The sequence below is a fragment of the Marmota monax genome, unplaced genomic scaffold, assembly GCF_021218885.2.
Source record: "Marmota monax isolate L192 unplaced genomic scaffold, Marmota_monax_Labrador192_F-V1.1 WCK01_AAM20220418_F8-fsc00022, whole genome shotgun sequence".
In the NCBI taxonomy this organism is placed as follows: domain Eukaryota; kingdom Metazoa; phylum Chordata; class Mammalia; order Rodentia; family Sciuridae; genus Marmota; species Marmota monax.
In genome coordinates this window covers 4212100-4230952 of record NW_026695215.1, presented here as the reverse complement: position 1 = coordinate 4230952, position 18853 = coordinate 4212100, and the positions used below count along the sequence as shown (strand labels likewise).

Here is an 18853-nt window from a genome sequence, read left to right as displayed (position 1 = left end):
AGGAGCCTGAGGAGGGAACGGAACTGCTGCAGACTCATGATGAAATGTGAATGGAAGAGAAGTTCCTTCTTGTGGTGAGCAAGGCAGGTGGTTCCTGGAGGCAGAATCCCCTCCTGGAGAAGATGCTGAAGATGCAGGATGATGGCCAAGAACTGGAACAGGTGTAAACATACAGCAGCTGCAGGGTTTGAGAGGATCCACTCCCATTGTGAAAAAAGTTCCTTTGTGGGTAAAATACTACCTAAGAGCATCACATGCTACGCTGGAGTCTTTCATGAAAGGAAGAGTCAATCAGTGAGGCAGACCTGGCTGCTGTCTTGTTTTAAAAGATGGCCACCCCACTACCACCACCACCCCTGGCCTTCAGCAACGCTCCCCCTCCACACACACACCATTAGTTGGCAGCCAGTATGTCAAGGCTGAACCCTCCACCAGCAAAGAGATCCTGACTCACTGAGGACCCAGACACTCATTAGCATTTTTTAACGGTAGAATATTTTAGATTGAGGCATGCACATTGTTGTTGAAGACCGTGCTATTCATAGACTAGTCTGGTATAAACATAACTTGTATATACTGGGAACCTGAAATATTTTGTGTGAGTTGCTTTATTGAAACACTGGCTCTGTAGGTTCACGTGGAGCTGAGCCTGCTGGCTCTCTATGGCTCTTTGTTTCAGATTCTCTCTTGGTCGTTCTTATGGATACCATTTGATTTTTCCATGCTTTTGCTCATGTTGAAACACTGTCAAATCCTTTGTCATGATCAACTCCCATTCACTGTAGCAGGTTGATTGGTGACCACCAAAAGATAGGTATGTATGTGAATGAGACCTTGTTCGAAAAAAGGGCTTCTTCAGATGTAATTAAGTTAAGGACCTTGAGATGCCATAATGCTGGATTAACCCAGGGGGCCTAAATCCAGTGGCCATTGTTCTCCTAAGAAGAGGAAAGGACACAGCCAGAGGGTGCACACTGGAGCTGGCCATGAGGAGGCGGAGGTAGAGGCTGGGGCTATCTGCCAGGCCAAGGAAGCTTGGAGCTGCGGAAGCTGGACGGATGGGGAAGGAAGCTCCCCTGCCCCACCCACAGCTTCAGTCAGACTTGGGCCTCCCAACTTGAGAAAGCACATCTCTGTTGGGTTAAGCTGGAGTAATTAGTTACAGCAGCCTTGGGAAATGAATCCTCTCCTCTTTGAGGCTTGGCTCAGGTGACTTCTGCTCTTGAAGTCTGTCCCGAGTCCACAGGGTAGGTGAGAGATGCCCTTCCTCTGTACGTCCAGAGTACCCTTGCACCCGTCACTGTGCCCCTGGGACCTGTGTGAGATCTATTGGTGTGTGGTGGCTGATTCTCCATGCCAGGGGATGCCTGGCAGAGGTGGTTCTCCCCTGGCACACAGCAGTTCATATTTGTTTTACACAAAGTGGGCATTGTTCCCCAGCTCTCTCTCACCAGTATCACCCCAGCCTCAGTGCTCAGGGCCCGCTGAGGACCAGGGTGCCTGCCCCATCTGCAGATGTGTTTCCTCTTGAGTACATGCTGCCCCATCCATATGATATCCAAAGTCCCTCCAGGGTATTGGCCCACCTGTGGCTCTCAGGGGCTCCACACCTCTTGCTCTCAGGCCCTTCCACTGCCTCAGGACTTTGCGCTCATCATGCTCCTCCAGGGAAGCTCAAGTGCTGCTTGTGTTTATGCAGTGGCTTTGCTCACGTAAATCCCCTCCCCCACTGCGGAATTCCCACTTTTCTTGGAGGCCTACCTGGCCCCTTAGCCAGGAATGCCATGTTCCCCCACCAACACTCCATGATTCTGCGCCTAGTAGTCTGCTGTTGTAGGCATCTGTGCAGACCAGGTGAGATGTCTGGGGAGATGGCTTCCTTAGCACAATGGGGTCTTCACTTCTGATGTCAGGAGTTGGCTATTTCCCTCTCTGTGTCTCCCTCAGGCCCTGGGGGTGTCCAGTGGGGTGCAGGGCCTTGTTAATTGGGTGTGCTGAGATATTAATTCAATCACCTAACCCAATGTAGGGTCCCTCCACACAGCATTTGTATGACTTTGCTTTTTACAGGATTTTGTATTTCCATGAATGCATCATTGGAAAGCTACCCATTCTACTGGGTTCAAATATAATGGTCTCTTGGGAAAAATTTCCAGTGGGTAAAACAGTTTAAAGTTTTGGTGACAAATGTGGGAATTGTTCTTGGGGGAGGAGGACCCCTTTCCTCGCCTCTGGGTGGGTTGGTCATAGTCTTGGGTTGTCCTCATCTGGACATGGGCATAGATTTGTTATGCAAAACCCTTGAAGTTACTGTGATCCTATAATGTGATCCTAAATTATGTCAGATCATAGCACAAGTTTGCATTGGGTTCTCTATAGCTACTGGGAGCGGGAGAGGAAACAAACTTTATCCTAGAATAACCCTCAACTCTGGAAATGTCCTTAGCATTCCTTTCCCCTTAGGGAAAGAAGAAATTGTTTTAAATACCTCGTTTTTGCTCAAATATACCAATGTAGGGTAAGAAAAATTAGTCTCCAAAATTTCCCTGGCCTTCCCTCTATTGAAAGCATGAAAGCCCAGCAGGAAGGGCTCAGAGTCCTGAGCCTCAGTTGAATCCTGCCTCAGTTACTCGCTTTGTAACTTTGAGTAACTGATTAATTTCTCTAAGCATCAGATTGTGCATCACTGAAATGGAAACATAATAAAACTTCATGAGGTTCTTGAGGATTGAATGCAGTTACCTGGGGAGGAAGTTTTAATAAGCAGGGGTTGTGACTGCTGGAGGATTTGTTGGGAGAGGATCCAGACGGTACCAGGGAGCTTCTTCCAGGAAGCTGAGAGAATGAAATTACAAAAACAAACCGAGGGCGTGTTCTGTTTGGTTTTGTGCCTCAGGGAATCATTTGTGTTGCCTCCTTCTTTGCAGAACAACGGGACCACCGAGCACCAGGTAGAATCTTTCATAAGGAAAAAACTGGAGTCACTGTTGAAAGAATCCCAGATCCGAGACAAAGAAGATCCTGACAGCTTCACTGTGAGGGCGCTGCTGAAGGCCACCCACGAGGGCTTGAATGCACACCTGAAGCAGGTACGGCTTCCTCCTGCCCTTGTTCTTCTGCGGGAGACACAGCTCGTGATTTGTGAAAATGCTTCTCCAACTTCTCCCATTTCTATCCTCCTTTCTCTTGAGCAGTGAAAATTCCCTACTCCAAAATGACCTGAGAAACAGGGAAAAGTGGATAGGTGGGGGGTGAGAGAGGTCCTGCACAGCTTCCTGGGACCTTGAGGACAAGCCCAGAGTCCCTGAGCTCCGGTGAGGGAGCAGGGCAGTGCCTGTGCTTCATGCTCCTCCCCACACAGTCTCACCCACCCTGTTCAGCTCGCCTCTGAAACGTGCCCTTTTCCTGTCCACTTCTCTTCCCTGAGGTTATATCCTAGTCTAGACCAAGTTCAGCTCCCACCTGAACCTCTTGCCCTGCTGATCTCACCTCTGCTCTGAAATCGGAAAGATGTTTTAAAAATGCAAATCTGATTATGTCACTTCAGTGGCTTGGGACAAATTGCAAATGCTTTAACCAGACTTTGGGGGTCCCACATAACGGTGTCCTTGCTCTGCCCAGTCTCAGATCTCCTTGTGTCCCCGTCCCATCATCTCCCTCACTGCCACTCTGGCCACACCTTCTCTATGTGCTGTGGTCGTCCTCACGTTCCAGTCCCTCTGAGTGAACGTCCAACCCCAGCCTCAGTGTGATTAGCGAGTCCTGTCTGGATCCTTGGACTTGACTGCCTGTCCCCTTTACTTTGTTCCTAGTCATTGGATGTCTTTTCTTTCCTGAGGGTTTTGTCTGCACATTTGCGGTTATTTGTTCAACGCCTGTCTTCCTGTCTAGACTGTAGATTCTGTGAAGAGAGGAACCACGTCAGTCCTGATAACTGTTATTTTCCTGGCTTATCTAGTATCTGGGACCTAGAGAGAGCTTTGTAAACAGTTGTTGAATGGTTGAGTCCTGGATGAGATATTTATTATGCTTCCTAATAAAAAAAATACCACAAAAGTGGGCAAGGAAGAGGGACAGTGGGATTCTAAATGTCATTGCAGGCTATTGGGGGCATTTAAGTGGCCCAGAAGGCTTCCCTGTGGCTGGCTGCAGTGCTGACAGCCCTCCCTGCTTCTGCTGCCTGTCCTCCAGAGAGCAGGGCTCCAGGCAGGAGGAAGACCCCGCGGGGCCACCAGCTTGGCCTTCAGGACCACTTGGCATTGCTGGTGGCCCTCCAAACCTTACAGAAGCCTAGCCCTTCAGCCAAGGTGTTCCTCAGGCCTCTTTCACTTCCATAGAAAACCTGCTTGAAAATGCCTTAGAAGACGGAGGGAGATGTTGGGTTGGGGACCTAGCAAGTCTGTTGGCAGAGTGGCCCCAGGGGGCTCAATCCAGAGGCTCAGCAGTGTCATCAGGGACCTTTCTTTGTGTTCTGCCTGCTCCATTACTGTCACCCCAAGTCTGGCTCCCTTTCCCTGGTGGTTGCTGGGTGACTGCCAGCAGCCCTGGGTCCGTGTGCAGGGAGGGTGAGGCCCTGTACCTGCCTCAACCAATAGACCAGCATTCGTGCTGAGCCAGTCCCTGAGGCCTGGGTAAGTGTCCTTCCTGAAGCATGGCTAGGGTGCAGGATACCCTTACCCTGGAACTTGCGGCAGCTTCGGCTCCTCCCCTGCTTCCTGTTAGAGGGCAGGTGGGTCTGGGCAAGCCATCTAAAGGTCAGCTGCGGTGTTGCTGTTCTTAGAGTTCATCATGTAATTTTGGGCTTTCTTAAAATTTCAATAGATAGCGAAACTGCTCAGCCATGTCCCCTCCAGCTATCTATATTCAGCCACCCAGAGCCTGTAAAGTGACATTGGCTGGCCCACTTGATTTCTGCTTCTTAGTGCACTCACGCTGCCCATCTGGGCCCGTTATTTCCCCATGTTCTTTGAGGGAAGCCTTTGCCCTAACTTGATCATGTCCACTGGAAAGGGACATGAAGAAGTAAATGAAGCCCATCTTTCTTTTTCAATTAATCGAAGAGATCCTAAGGAAAACTTCGCATCAGGTAAAATGGAAAGGGAACCTCACGTTTCAGAGATGCACAGAACCCATCCCCTGGTGTTTTATGGTTCACTTTCTTTTAAATCTGGGCTCCAGAAGACAAGTTGCCCTAGCGTACAATGCCTGGAACCCCGTGACTGTGCGGAGCTGAGGTCTTTAGCACTGCTTGGGTACTTCCCAGTGCTGTTCTGGTTGTGTGGCATGTAATGACAGGGTGCTGTGGAGATCTCCGTCTGTGCCAGATGCACACGTGCTTAAATGCACGGCCGTGGGTGCTCCGAGGGCCACAGTGAGCCAGCAGCCGCTGCTGTCTGGACCATCACTAGGCCATGCAGGGTTCTGCTTGTGCTTTTTCCTGAGACCCTGAAGGAAAATAAGAATGAGGTTTTCCTTCAGGCTGAAGAACTTCTTGCATCTGGTCCTTTCTTCCTCTGAACTGCGCCTGCTCAGGGTCCAGTGGTTAACCTGCTGCTCTCTCCCGGGATCACTGCCAAGGGAATCATTTCCATGAACAGAGAAGCTTTGCCGTGGTTTACTTAGGATTGCTGTTGTTTGTTTGTTTGCCTATCACCTCATAGATATGCTTGCATTTCACTTATTGTTAGTGTTTAAAATCCCACCTAGCTGTGTTCAGTGTGACCGTTTTCTTTGTTCAACAGATTTGTTCTTGGCTCTTAAAGACTCTTGGTCATTTTCCAAAGTTAAACCTCTTGACTAGAGATGCTTTGTCCCCACTCAGGCATCCAGGAGGCATTCACACTTGCACTGTGGACAGTCTGGTGGACAGGACTATGAGGGCCAGCACAGGGTCCCTGCTGAGAGCCTGGGAGCTGTGGGCCCCAGCTGCATCCACGACAGCATCCCTTTTCTGCAGCAGAGCCAGACCCATGGGGACAGTGGAGGGGCGGAGCAGGAGGAAATGAGCAGGGCCTGTGGGAGAAGGGTCTTTCTGCCCTCCTGCTGGAACTCAGGACGAAACAAGAAGAGGCGGTAATTGTGTCATGCCTTTATTTACTCAGAATCCAGATGTGAAGGAGAGTGGAAAGAAATCGCATGGGCGCTCCCTCATAACCAACTTCGGAAAGCACAAGGTATGGAATAAGAGTGAGAATTCAGTGAACGTGAAGTTTCTGAAGGGTGGCAGGAGACCATTGTGGTGGCCTTGGTATTATAGGTGCAGCTCTCTTAAATAGGACCCAGAAAAGGGAAAGATCAAAATTCAAACTACCTTAAAACTGAAGAACATCTGTTATCAGGTTGCATCCTAGAGAAGAATGTTTTGAATGCACGTATCCAAGAAAGGAGTCTATCCTGAATATATAAACAGTCTCTACAAATCACTAAAAGGGACAGGCAAACTCATTTTGAAAAAATGGGTCAAAGGCCTCAACAGACGCTTCACACAAGCAGCTGTCCAGATGGCCAAGGGGAAGAGGTGCTCCCTTCTCAACCGTCTGGGAAATGCAAGTTTCAACCATGGTGCGATTCCACTCATGCCCGCAGGGCAAGGTGACACAAAGATGACAGCACCAAGTGCTAGTGAGGAGGCCAGGAAACCAGGCTCTCTGCTTTGCCAGTGGGCGTGCGGGCTTATGAGACTCTCATGTTGCATAGCGTGTGCTGACGCTGCACCGCCATGTGGCAGTCCCACTGTCAGGCTCAGGTCTAGATACAGAACCCGTATTTATGGGGGCTTTATTTGTGATAAATAGTCCTGAGAGGAAGCAGGCCAACGTCCATCCACAGCAGAGTGGATGAGGGAGGGGCAACTTCACCTTAGGGAGTACTTGACAGCCATGAAAAGGACACTGTCTGCAACAGTTGATGATCTTCATAAGCACGAGGCCCAAGAGCACCACAGCTCAATTCCATGTGCAGGAGTTCAGAGCCAGGCAGGCCCCTGTGGGGTAGGATGAGGAGAGCCAGGGCCTCCTTGCTTCAGCCGAATCTGACGGTGAATCGGAGGGTTGGGCTGCCTCTGGGGCAGGCGATGGTCCATGTCCCTGCAGGAGTGGCTTCCCTTTGTGCACTTATGACTGGTGTGTTCCTAAATGCATGTTACACATCATGGAAAAGGCAAAAAAAATGTGCAAGAAATCAGTTATGGGATTGTGAACTGCAAGTTACATCCGGGGTTCCTGTGAGCCCATTTCTACTCCTGTAAGAAATGTCGTACTGGGATTTCCTGCCCGTCAATGGGGTGATTTGTTAATGGGCTGGACAAATCAGTCAGGACAACCCCAAATTGAAAGCAGCCAAAATATTCATTCATAAAGACTGTGTAAGCCACGATTCATTTGCATAATGGGCAATTATACAACCATTGAAAGATGATTTCTCTGAAGACCTCAACATGGAAACATTAAATAAAAAAGTAATATGAAAAATGGGTTTTTGGAAAAACCATTTTAGAAAAATAGGTTTGGGGAATAGCCAGTTTTGATGCATCAAAACTGAAAGTATGAAAAATATATCATCAGATCTCCAGATGTTATGTGTCATTGGTGATTCATTTCTCATTTCTGCTTTTTATTTTTTATAACAAAAACTACAGATTTATTATTGTAATACCTCAGATTACTAACTACAGATTGAATATCTCTATCTGAAATCCTTGCAACCAGAAACATTTTGGATTAAGGATTTGGGAGAGAGGATTTTGGGATACTTGCATATACATAATGAGGTATCTTGGGAATGGAACCCAAGTCTAAACAAGAAATCCATTCCTGTCTCACATACACTGTATACTCAAGGTCTTAAGGTGATTTTACTCAATATTTTCAGTGCCCCTGTGTTCTGGCTGTGCCCCATCTTGTGGGGTCAGGTGTGGAATCTTCCACCTGTAGTGCCATGTCAGCATTCAGAACATTTCAGATTTTAGAGCATTTTTGATTTTTGGATTAGGGGAGCTTAACCTTTATGTGTAGAATTAGAGAATATTTCATTTCACTTTGTGTGTGTGTGTGTGTGTGTGTGTGTGTGTGTGTTACTAGGAATTGAATCCAGGGCCTGGCACATACTAAGCAAGAGATCTTTCACTAAGGTGCATCCCCGACCTATTTTTTAAAAATTTTTTAGACAGGGTCTTGCTAAGTTGCCCCAGCTGACCTTGTACTTGAAGTGCTCCTGAGACTTTTTCACTTCTGAAAACAACATATCATTAAGATTAAGATGATCTCCCAACATGGGTATGTAAGGGAGCACTTGAGCTATTGTAGTGTGAGGGTTTAGCACACCTGTCATGAGCGTGAAGGATCTGTGTGGACCCAGGACTGTGTGGATCTGTGTGAAGGGTACCATTTCCTCTTGCGTTGAAAACTTGTCTGTGTGGCTTACAGGACAGCCTCTGTGTCCTCTCACTCAGTTATCACAACAGTAATCCCATAAAACAGAAGTTGCCACGCCTGCCTTAGAGACACTGGAGGCAGCCAGGGAGGGCAGCTATCCAGAGCATGGCTGAGGGCCGAGCTGGACGCGAGAGTGGATGCTGCACATGGATACCCCACGTCCAGATGTGCTCAGGCATAAATAACTGCAAGAACGTTCCAACCAAGCCAGCCTGTCCCTGTCAGTGTGGCCGTGGCTGAGTCCCCCATGTAGCCTCTTTTATTTGGTATGAGAAAATCTGGAAGCTGACATGGTCGTGGCATGTGGGAATAGACTCCCTTCCAGGTGTCCAGAGCACTCTGAAGTTCTTACCTTTGTCTCTGGAAGCTTTTTTGGTTTTGATGGCAAAGTTTTCACAACTACTGGGTCCCTCTCCATCACTTGTACTGTGTGCTGCCTAAGGATTAGAGCTGTCCCTGAAGTGGCGGGGATGAAACCACATGGTACCCAAAAGGCTTTGTGTTTGAGCTCTGATCCGCCTAGAAGACCTTATGTCACATCTGGAGCTGTTCAGCCTGCATCCTGGGCCAGCGGTATTCACTGTGCTACTGGAAATAAAATGGGTCATGATCTCCAAAGAATAGTGTGACTTGGATGGTTGCTGGAGTGCACTGATCAAAGCCAGGGATGGTGACTATTCTTTTCTTTTTTCTTTCCTTTTTTTTTTCTTTTAACGCCCAAACTGCCTTTTATCATTAATCAATAGTGAGCTTCCTACATGAAACGACATTTCCCCCTTATAATTGTTTAACTATATATCGCAACTTTGACCCTCACCCTTGTAGAGAACTTCAAAATACATGACTGATTGATAAGGTTTTCCTAAGTCTTCAGTTTTATATGGCTTAGAAATTAGTTTTCTGAACACAAAATCCTCAGTCCTGCATCATTTTATATATATATATATATATATATATATATGGTTTATTATTTCATAGTGCTTATTAATTCACAGTGAAGCGAGCTGCAATATTTGGTCAGTTTTTTTTCCCTCCAAGTTAGTGTTGTAGGTGTGTGTTCGGTGCTGGGGACTGAACCCCAGGCCTTGCACATGCTAGGAAGCACTCTACCACCGAGCTAAACCCCAGCCCCTGTGTGTGTGTGTGTCTCCAGTCATTTTCCCTTATGCTGTAGATGCACCTCATTTGGTAAGTTTATTAAGTTTATTGTGATTATTTTTGACAGAAAACCTCAAAGTCACGGTCTAAATCCTACAGCACTGATGACGAGGAGGATGCTCAGCAGAATCCTGGCCAGCTATACAGGTAGGAGGCCCTCTATGCTGCTAGCTTGGTTGTGCAGTTGTGTGTGTCTGGAGGAGTGGATCCCAGGGCACGGTGCTCAGGTGAAAGGTGGAGGTCAACTGGATTCAAGGTAGCAGCACGTGCAGGGAACCTGTCACCTGACCTGGCTTTTAATGAGGTGGTGATAAGTGCTAGCTGTGGCCACTGTAGGGGAAAGGCATCTTCAGAGAAGGGGGAATGGACATGAGTGGACAGGGGCTGCCACTGGAGACAAGGGGCATGACGGGTGCTGGGCTCACATTCAGAGGCAGGGACCTGAGCTCGCCAGATGTCACGTTTCTATTCCTCCAAACTCTCACATGGGCAAGTAGAGGTCCTTGTTTATGTCTCTCTCTTAGGGACATTAGAATGATTAAGTGCATAGTGTAGTCAGCCTTGGCCCCACAAAATAAGTGCTCAAAAATATTAGCTATCAGTTTTTAAAAATTATTATTGCCAATAATCTTTATGATGAGTGAAATGACCATATTTATAGAACCCAAATTGTGACATGATCTGATATGGGATTTCTTGGTGTTTCATTTATACAATAAGTTTCACGAAGGAATGCAAATTGTGTCATAGCCTGATAGAATGAATACATACATGAATGTCTGTATCTTTATTTTGAAAGTTGAAATTAGAAGCACAGGGACCCATAGATATGAAACTTTAGTGCTGAATTAGACTATATATTTGAGCTCCATCAGAATATCTATACATAAAATAGTAACTAATGAGTAAGGCCAGAGAAAGCGTGTGTGATCCTACGAGTGTGTTCCCTGGGGGAACAGAAATCAGATACTAGTAAAGGATAAAGGCAAATAGCATTACCTTCCAGAAGACCTCTGCTATAAATGTTCTTGAACAGAGGAGTGAGGAAAGCTTACCTCTGAAACACAGCCAGGGGAGGGACAGTGTTGAGCCACACCAGTCGTGATGTTGACCTGAGACATCATGGTGGACATCACCTGGAGTCATGCCACATGCTGCTCTTGAGTCAGTTGTGGAGTTGCCCATTATAGCTGCCAGAGCCCGAGCATCTCTGGTGGTGTCCCTTTGGGACTCCATTAACCTGGTCTACTCCCGGAATAAAGACTAAAAAGAGCCTCCCTTGATGCAGAATGCATACATGAGGTGTCTGGGAGGTGTCTTGTAAGTTCTAATCATGACCTCACATAGTTTTAAGAAAGTTAAAGAATATGATGAAACCAGACACAGTGGTGCACACCTGCAATCCCAGCAGCCTGGGAAGCTGAGGCAGGATAATCTCAAGTTCAAAGCCAACCTCAGCAACTTAGAGAGGTCTAACTTAGCAAGACCTTGTCTCAAAATAAAAAATTAAAAACCGGTTGGGGATGTGGCTCCGTGGCTGAATGTCCCTGGGTTCAATCTTGGGTACCCAAAAAGAAAAAAGAAAAAAATATATGAAAAAAAAGTATAAAGAAAAAAAAAGACTTGTAATTACATGTTTATAAGGCCATCACCATGAAAATGGCTGCGCCTTCCCTTTTAGGCATATCATCTTTGGCCCACAGTGCAGGGTTTCTGTTGCCTTCCCTGCAGTTGCCCCCAGGTGTGTGGGGTGGAGGGTCCAAGCTCTTCACAATAGAACCCACCAGTGTAAGGGAAGCCGGTGTGAATGGCAGAGCCGCGGGTAACACCTCGTAGGACATGTGGTGGAAGGGGCACCCAGCTGGGATACGCTGGGTTCTCCTCCCGGCTCCACCAGGACCAGGCAAGGTCCTTATTTGTTCTCTTAAGTAGAGAAAGTGGGGGAGCCCATAGTTGAGCCTTTGCAGCTCTAACATGTCCCGGATCGCGGGTGTGTGCTCCACAGGCTGGGCCGCAGGAGGAAGACCATGAAGCTGTGCCGGGAGCTCTCCGACCTGGTGGTCTACACAAACTCCGTGGCTGCCCAGGACATAGTGGACGACGGTAAGGATGGAGAGTTTTCATTCCATTCCGTGGAAACACTCTTGACCTTTCTTTGTCAATTCTGAATTAATTCTTTGCTAATCCTATCACCGCTGCACATTCCTGGGACTGTGTAGAATCTGATCTGAGTGTCAGGAAAATGATTGCTGATATAGGTCTGAGCTCCCGTGGAGGGCTGTCTTGATAATGGTGGTGCCTGATTGACACGCAGGCAGGCAGAGAAGGTTCCCACAGGGCCAAGGAGGATTTCAGTATTATGAAAAGATCAGTGTGTGAGGGCAGGGCCTTTCCCTGACGGTGGAGAGACCCAGCCTGGAAGAACAGGTCATAGATGGCTGTTCTGAGTGTGAGTGACCAGAAGAAGTAACAAATTAATTGGCTAAACTAGCACTTTGGAAGGCCCTGCATTTTTTCACTGAAAGTTTTGACTTTGATCAAAGTAGTTTAATCCATAGACTGAAGTTTTCACACAAAGCAGAAACTTCAGTAGGACCGACTCTTTTTTTTTTTCAATTTCGCAGTTGCCATATTGAGCTGAGAAATTCTAGTCACAGCCTTCTCTCACCCTTGATTTGCCTTCTGCTTGCTTCTTTCCTTTGTCTTCTATTCCATGGAGTTATGGAATGCATATTGAAATAACCTATGGCCACTTGGTGCTTCAAACTAATTTTGATTTTAGTGAAAATGGAATGTAGATCAGAGTCTCCAGTTTCTCAGCAGCTCAGTGGTGAGGCTTGGGTCCCCGAAATCTTCAGGATTCATCATCTATGACTTCTTCTGTGCTGTGTGCTCCATGAGTCTGTCTTTTTCTATTTGAAGAATAGAAATTGTCTTTCTTCCTCTTGGAGTTGATTCCTTCTTCAGATGGTGACAGCTATTCAAGATTTAATTGATTTCACATGTGAGATTATGAGAAACCTTAAGATTCTCAGCAAGTGAATACACATTTTTAAAATTGCCCACAGCTCAAAAATAAACTCAGTTGAATGAAGTTAAAGGTACATTTGGCTTAGAGAATGAATCTTTCAGGTAATTGCCTTTGGGAAACATAAACCTATTGGCTGAATGGAAAATAATCTTTGGTACTGTTTAGCTCTTAAACTTCAGCTGTTTTTGTCTTTGTTTTTTTTTTTTTTTTAAGCCACAAAATGAGCAATAGATAATGTGTACCTTATCCTTGTGCAAAATGACACAATTCTGTTAGTAACCCTGGGGACAGCAGGTACCTGAGGGGCCGTGTGTGCCAACAAACATGTCCAGTCTAGCTGTGGTTCAGGCCCACTTGGCTCGGCAATGCCAGAGTTCATCTCCTGGTTTCAAGGACCTTCTATCTCCGTCCAGTTGTGGGCACGTGTGGGTCTCCCTCTGGCCTGCTCTTTTCCAGCAGGCCCAGAAGACATAGGAGTGGTCAGTTTAGGGATGGGGTTTGGAGATTTGTGAAGGAGCGGTGATAGGGCACGGTAAACACGGTTCAGAATGTGGGCTTGAGAAGAAAGGGTGGGGTATATGTGGAGGTTTACATCATCATGACCCCCAAACTTGAAGTGCCCTCAACCCCAACCTTCCATGATAGTCAACACAGAGACCTTGGAAAAGGTGGCACCTGGTTTCACCTGTCTTGTTTTCATTTTATAAGCCTGGCTAAGTGGATGATCATCCTTGTTTCTGAAACTGTGTTTCTTTTCAGTGCCCTTTGATCGCCCTTTCTCCATTATTATTTCTTGCTTCCAAATTCTATTCAAATCAGCTTTAAACCTCAACTTTGATTTTTTCCTTGATGGTCTTTTTCCTTTACTTTCTCAGACCCTGGATGTTATCAGTTAGGGCATGTTTCACACGTGCCTTTTAAATGAATGTCCACGGTTATCAGGGATAAGTTAGGAACGTAGTTTTATTTCTCCATTGTGGTCTTTATCTGTTTGAGTCATGCATCTAGAAATAGTTTTTCTTTCTTACCTCTCATGCTAACCAGGTAGCCATGTGTTACTGGAAGATGGACCCAGATATGGACAGGTGCCTTACCAAGTGCACAGTTCTGATTTGGCCTTAGATTGGCAAAAGAGTCAGAGGAATGGAATTTTATGGGTCTTTCTTAGCCAGGAATCCTTTCTACCCTGGTGTTAAATGAATCGACTTTGGTCTAAAATTGCCTTCATGGATGATTTAATTTTGTCCTATGGTTTCTCCATGTGTAGTGAGTGAACTGCATCCTCACGTGATATGCAAACAGACTGTAACCTACCATTGTGACAGTAGCCAAGTCTTGGCCAGTCATAGTGGTGACCGCTCACATGACAGACGAGAGCTGTACTACCTGGGCTGCCTGCCTCAGTTGCCTTTCTGTGTGTCACATTCTTTACTCTGACTCTAACCAGACCTGCCCATGAGGTGGGTGGGGTGGCTGAGCCTGGTCTGATTTTGGGGGGTGCCACCATGTGTGAATTGTTCCTTGCAGCTAGACTCTGTTGAATTTAGTAAGACTAAGGTTCTTCACGGAGCAGAGGGAGTCTGCCTTTTCACTGCTTTCTGTGAACACTGAAATTGTAGTCTTTTGTAAGGGATGCTTATTTTCTGCAGTTCTCACTTTTCTATTTTCTTTATTGAAAACCACCAGGAACCACGGGAAATGTGTTATCCTTCAGTGAAACGAGAGCGCATCAGGTGGTTCAGCAGAAATCCGAGCAGTTCATGGTCTACAACCAAAAGCAGCTCACGAGGATCTACCCCTCGGCCTACCGCATCGACTCCAGTAACTTCAACCCTCTGCCCTACTGGAATGCGGGCTGCCAGCTAGGTGCGTGCCTCTAGAGCTGCGCTCTGTGCTCTGACTGCCGCCCGCCTTACCTAACTCTCTCAAACTTTGAACTTGCACAGTGGCACTCAACTACCAGTCCGAAGGGCGAATGATGCAGTTGAACCGCGCCAAGTTCAAGACCAATGGCAACTGCGGCTACGTCCTCAAGCCCCAGCAAATGTGCAAAGGTGGGCGTGAACTTCAGCTGTGTCTCTCAGTGCAGGTGAACTCTGTCAAAGGATGCCCTCGTGAGACCCCAGTGTTGTGCAACACAGCTTCAAAAATTATTTTTACTTCTAATTGGCATGTAGTAATTGTACATGTTGATGGGGTGCAGCATTATGTAATGATTCGATGAGGGTACTTGGCATATCTGCCTCCTCAGACTTATTTCTTTGTATTGAGAACATTCAAAATCGTCTCCTAGCTATTTTGAAATATGTTGCCAACATGGTTGTCCTGCTGTGCTGTATAGAACATGAGAGGGCTCCTCTTCCTGCGCATCCTGGTGGCACTGCAGTCATGGCTTCCTATTGGGCCATCAGAGCCTCTGGGGCATGGGTATTGATGAGACCCAGCTGGCACAGCCTCTGGCACAAGCTGAGCCCCAGATATGTGATGACTCCATTGTCCCAGGACACACTCATGACTTGCGCATATTCTTTGTTTTGCGAGCTTGACTCTGTGTATTTCCTCCCACTGACTGGCCTCCGCTTCTCTTGGCCTAGGTACTTTCAACCCTTTCTCTGGAGATCCACTTCCTGCCAACCCCAAAAAGCAGCTCATCCTGAAAGTGATCAGTGGACAGCAGCTGCCCAAGCCTCCAGACTCTATGTTCGGAGACCGCGGTGAGGTGAGCCCGGGGGCCCTGAGTGTCCGAGGGCTCGTGGTGAGATTGTTCCATCCTGTTGGTGTTTCCTCTGAAACGTAGTTGGGCGTGTGTGCACAGCTGTGTTCATAGGTGGGCGCCGGCCTCAGCTCCTCTGGTGTGGACACACTGGCACGTCACACAGTGCCTGCTGGACCGTGCCTATGTTGGGGGCTTGAGTCCCTGATAGCCAGCTCTCCCGGGGTTCAAGACTGACCCTGGCAATGATGACAGGTGCAGAGGACGGTTTCATTCCTGACAGAGCCACCATCCAAGAACCAGTCCATCCTCTCACACTTCTCACCTCCTGCCATCCACGTGCTCCTTGTCTCCTGCGGCACCTCTGTGGTCCAGTGGAAATGCTGCCCTCTGTGACCACAGCCTCCTTCCCCAGGGTCACTGGCTCACAGCTGATCCTGGCCTTCTTGGCCCATCTTCTCCCCACCTGTTGGCCCTTCCTGTGCTAGAGTCCTTCCTCCCAGGGCTGGTCCATCACTCCAGCTGTGCTCCGTACACAGGGGTGTGCATGTGTCCCTGTCGCATGATGGCTGTAATTCTTCAGGGTAGATGCCATGAAGTGCTAGAGCTGGGTCATATGATGGGTCCATGCCTTGTCTTTTGAGGAACCTCCGTGCTGATTTCCAGAGTGGTTGTGCTAATTTGCAATCCCACCAGCTGTGTTACAGTGCTCCTTTTCCTCCACATCTTCTCCAGCATATTGTTTGTATTCTTGAGGGCTGCCATTCTAACTGGAGTCAGATGAAATCTCAGTGTGGTTTTGATTCACATTTCCCCGATTGCTGCAGATGTTGAACAGTTTTTCATGTTTGTTGGCCATGTCTTTTCTTCTTTTGAGAAGTGTCTCTTTAGTTCATTTGCCCATGTATAGATTGGAATTTCGGGTCTTGGCGGTTAAGTTCTCTGAGTTCTTTGGTGTCTTCTAGATATTAATCCCCTATCTGAGGATCTCCCATTCTCTAGACTCTGTTCATGCTTTTGTCTCCTGCTGTGCAGAAGCGTTTTGATTTGATGCCATTCTGTTATTGCCTGAGCCTTAGGAGGCTGTGATTGGTTGGCCCCTCTGCTTTGAGCCTCTGTTGAGGCTGCATGTCCTGGTGGGAGGACTGGCATAAGGACACTGCTCACCTTATCAGGAGGAAACCAAAATGAAGAGGAGGAGCAAGGACATCCCCCTGCCAGGGAACACTTCAGTGACCTAAGGACCTGCCCCAAAGTCCTCTTCAAGGGTCCCACCACCTCCCTACAGCGTCTCCCTGGGGACCAAGCTCTAAACACTGGGGCCTTTGTGGGACAGTTATCCCACTTGTAGCACACATCTCTGCAGCCACCGGCTCTGGGGACTTCTGCCTCTGGAGTCTCCCCAGCCTTGCTCCCTTTTTCTGGGTCCAGTGTTGTGGGGGTCTCACCTGATTACAGGGGATGAGGTAGACGTGGCTCTCAGGCTCACAGACGCGGAAGCTGAAGCTCACAGTCACAGGACACACCCAAGCCAGCACCAGATCCCCCATCTTAGGCAGTAGGTGGCTCTCCAGCCCTGCGGTGCTGGATTCTTAGGCCAGAGATGTTTTCGTTAGGTCCTCCAGAATCCCAGCAGCCAGGTTACCACAAAGCTCGGTTCAAGGGAAAACATGGTGGCATAAAAAACAAGTCATAGACGAAGAGTGAACTATGATCCTGTGTTTAGTAAATGAAAAGGACTGTGCCTAGCCTAGTCCCCTTGTTTCCTGTCATGGCTCAGCCCTTGGTCCCCGCAACGGCTACCCTTGGATTCCCACAACAGCACTCTCCGAGCTCCTAAATGCTCCTGTGCGTCCAGGGCACTCCCTGTTAGGCCTTCCCAGGGCAGCTCCCCCTGGTCTTGGGTCTTTGTTTCCTCCCTGCTCATCGCCCAGGACCTGCCCCACAGAGGAGCACTCACAGAGGACCAGCAAGCAGCCTCCTACCTGGACGGAGGGTGTGCAGCAGATGAGATGTGCATATGTGTTTAAACTTTAACCTTTTTAATCTTAATACTTTTAAGTTTACATTAAAATATATATATATATATATATATATATATATATATATATATATATATATATATATGCCTTAAAGAAGTTAAATTGATTGTGTATATATAAAAATGGACAGCTTAATGGGTTTCTAAGCCACCCAGGTCAAGAGTACATCCGGGGCCTAGGAAGCCCCCACCCACCTCCCACCTTGGCATCTCCCCCAACCCCATAGTGAACGCCAGCCCCATGGCAACAGAGTGGGTTTTCCTACTGACAACTTGATGTAAACGGATTCTCATTTACGTCTGACTTCCCACCATTATGTCCACAAGGCAGTATTTTGTTCTGTTTTTAAATTTTTGTATAACATTATTGAATGGCTATTCCACAGTGAGTCATCTCCCATGGTACATCCAGGTGGCTTCCAATGCTCCACTGTTAGGGATACAGCCACCAAGAGCATCTGTCCTTGGGCAAACCTCTTTTCTCTTGGGTATGGATCCTGGGCTGAAATTGTAGGTTCATGGGTAGAGTGTATGCAACGTTGGCAAATATCACCTAACAATGATTTAGCATCCTTTCTGTTATTCCTGCCTCCTGTATCTGCTTCTGCTACACCTAGCAACTGCCTAGTAAAATTAGTTACTGTTGAGATGCGGACATTATAGCCAATATTCCCAAAATAACGAGCCCTCGGGTCGACGTGTATTTATTTTTTAAGTTGTAGATGGGCACAATATCTTTATTTATTACTTATTTATTTTGATGTGGTGCTGAGGCCCAAATCCAGGGCCTCACCCCCATGAGGCAAACACGCCACCACTAGCTACAGCCCCAGCCTGACATGTATTGTTTTTAACGATACTTTCTTTGCACTCATAGATCATCGACCCGTTTGTTGAGGTTGAGATTATCGGACTGCCAGTAGACTGCTGTAAAGATCAGACTCGAGTGGTGGACGACAATGGTAAGGGGAAGACCTGGGCTGGCTCATGGCAAGAATGTTCTAGAACTAGAATCTTCCTGGAAAGAGAAAATTCTTCCTGTTTAGTAGAGCAGCACATTCCTAGGACCTGCAATTGCCATTGTTTAGTTTGTGGGGATGTGAAGCTAAAGATAAGCTCAGCGTGTGCTGGGGAGCTTACTTCCCCAATGTGTGCTGTGGCCGTTGGGCCACGTTTTTCTCATAAAGAGTTTTTCTCTTTGTAGTCTAAAATTTTATGTGTTTGTTCATCCATTGGGTAAACATTTTACATACCTATTTTTTCTCAATCTTTAGTTGTTAATATGCTAAAATAATTTTTAAACCACGTTCATCAAAACATTTGAGGAATTTGTGGTTCATCAGGAGACCTTGATGGGTGGCAGTTAAGAGCAGGTCACACTTCTTATTTATCAAGTAAGATGCTTAAGAAAGCCATCTTCCTATACTGTATTTTCCTACCAGTGCTCAATAAATTATTCTTTCTTTTCTTAGTCACAG

The 18853-nt window shown here is 47.1% G+C and overlaps 1 protein-coding gene across 1 annotated transcript in view; it reads left to right on the top strand.

Moving 5' to 3' along the window:
- The window catches only part of Plch1 (phospholipase C eta 1), a 191946-nt gene that overhangs the window by 164275 nt on the left and 8818 nt on the right, over nt 1-18853 (top strand). Inside the window, exons 12-19 of the mRNA XM_058574872.1 lie at nt 2928-3089; nt 6102-6173; nt 9658-9737; nt 11596-11693; nt 14308-14487; nt 14568-14675; nt 15216-15340; nt 18253-18337. Of these exons, the coding sequence (XP_058430855.1) occupies nt 2928-3089; nt 6102-6173; nt 9658-9737; nt 11596-11693; nt 14308-14487; nt 14568-14675; nt 15216-15340; nt 18253-18337 (910 nt within the window). The remainder of the gene's footprint in view (nt 1-2927; nt 3090-6101; nt 6174-9657; nt 9738-11595; nt 11694-14307; nt 14488-14567; nt 14676-15215; nt 15341-18252; nt 18338-18853) is intronic.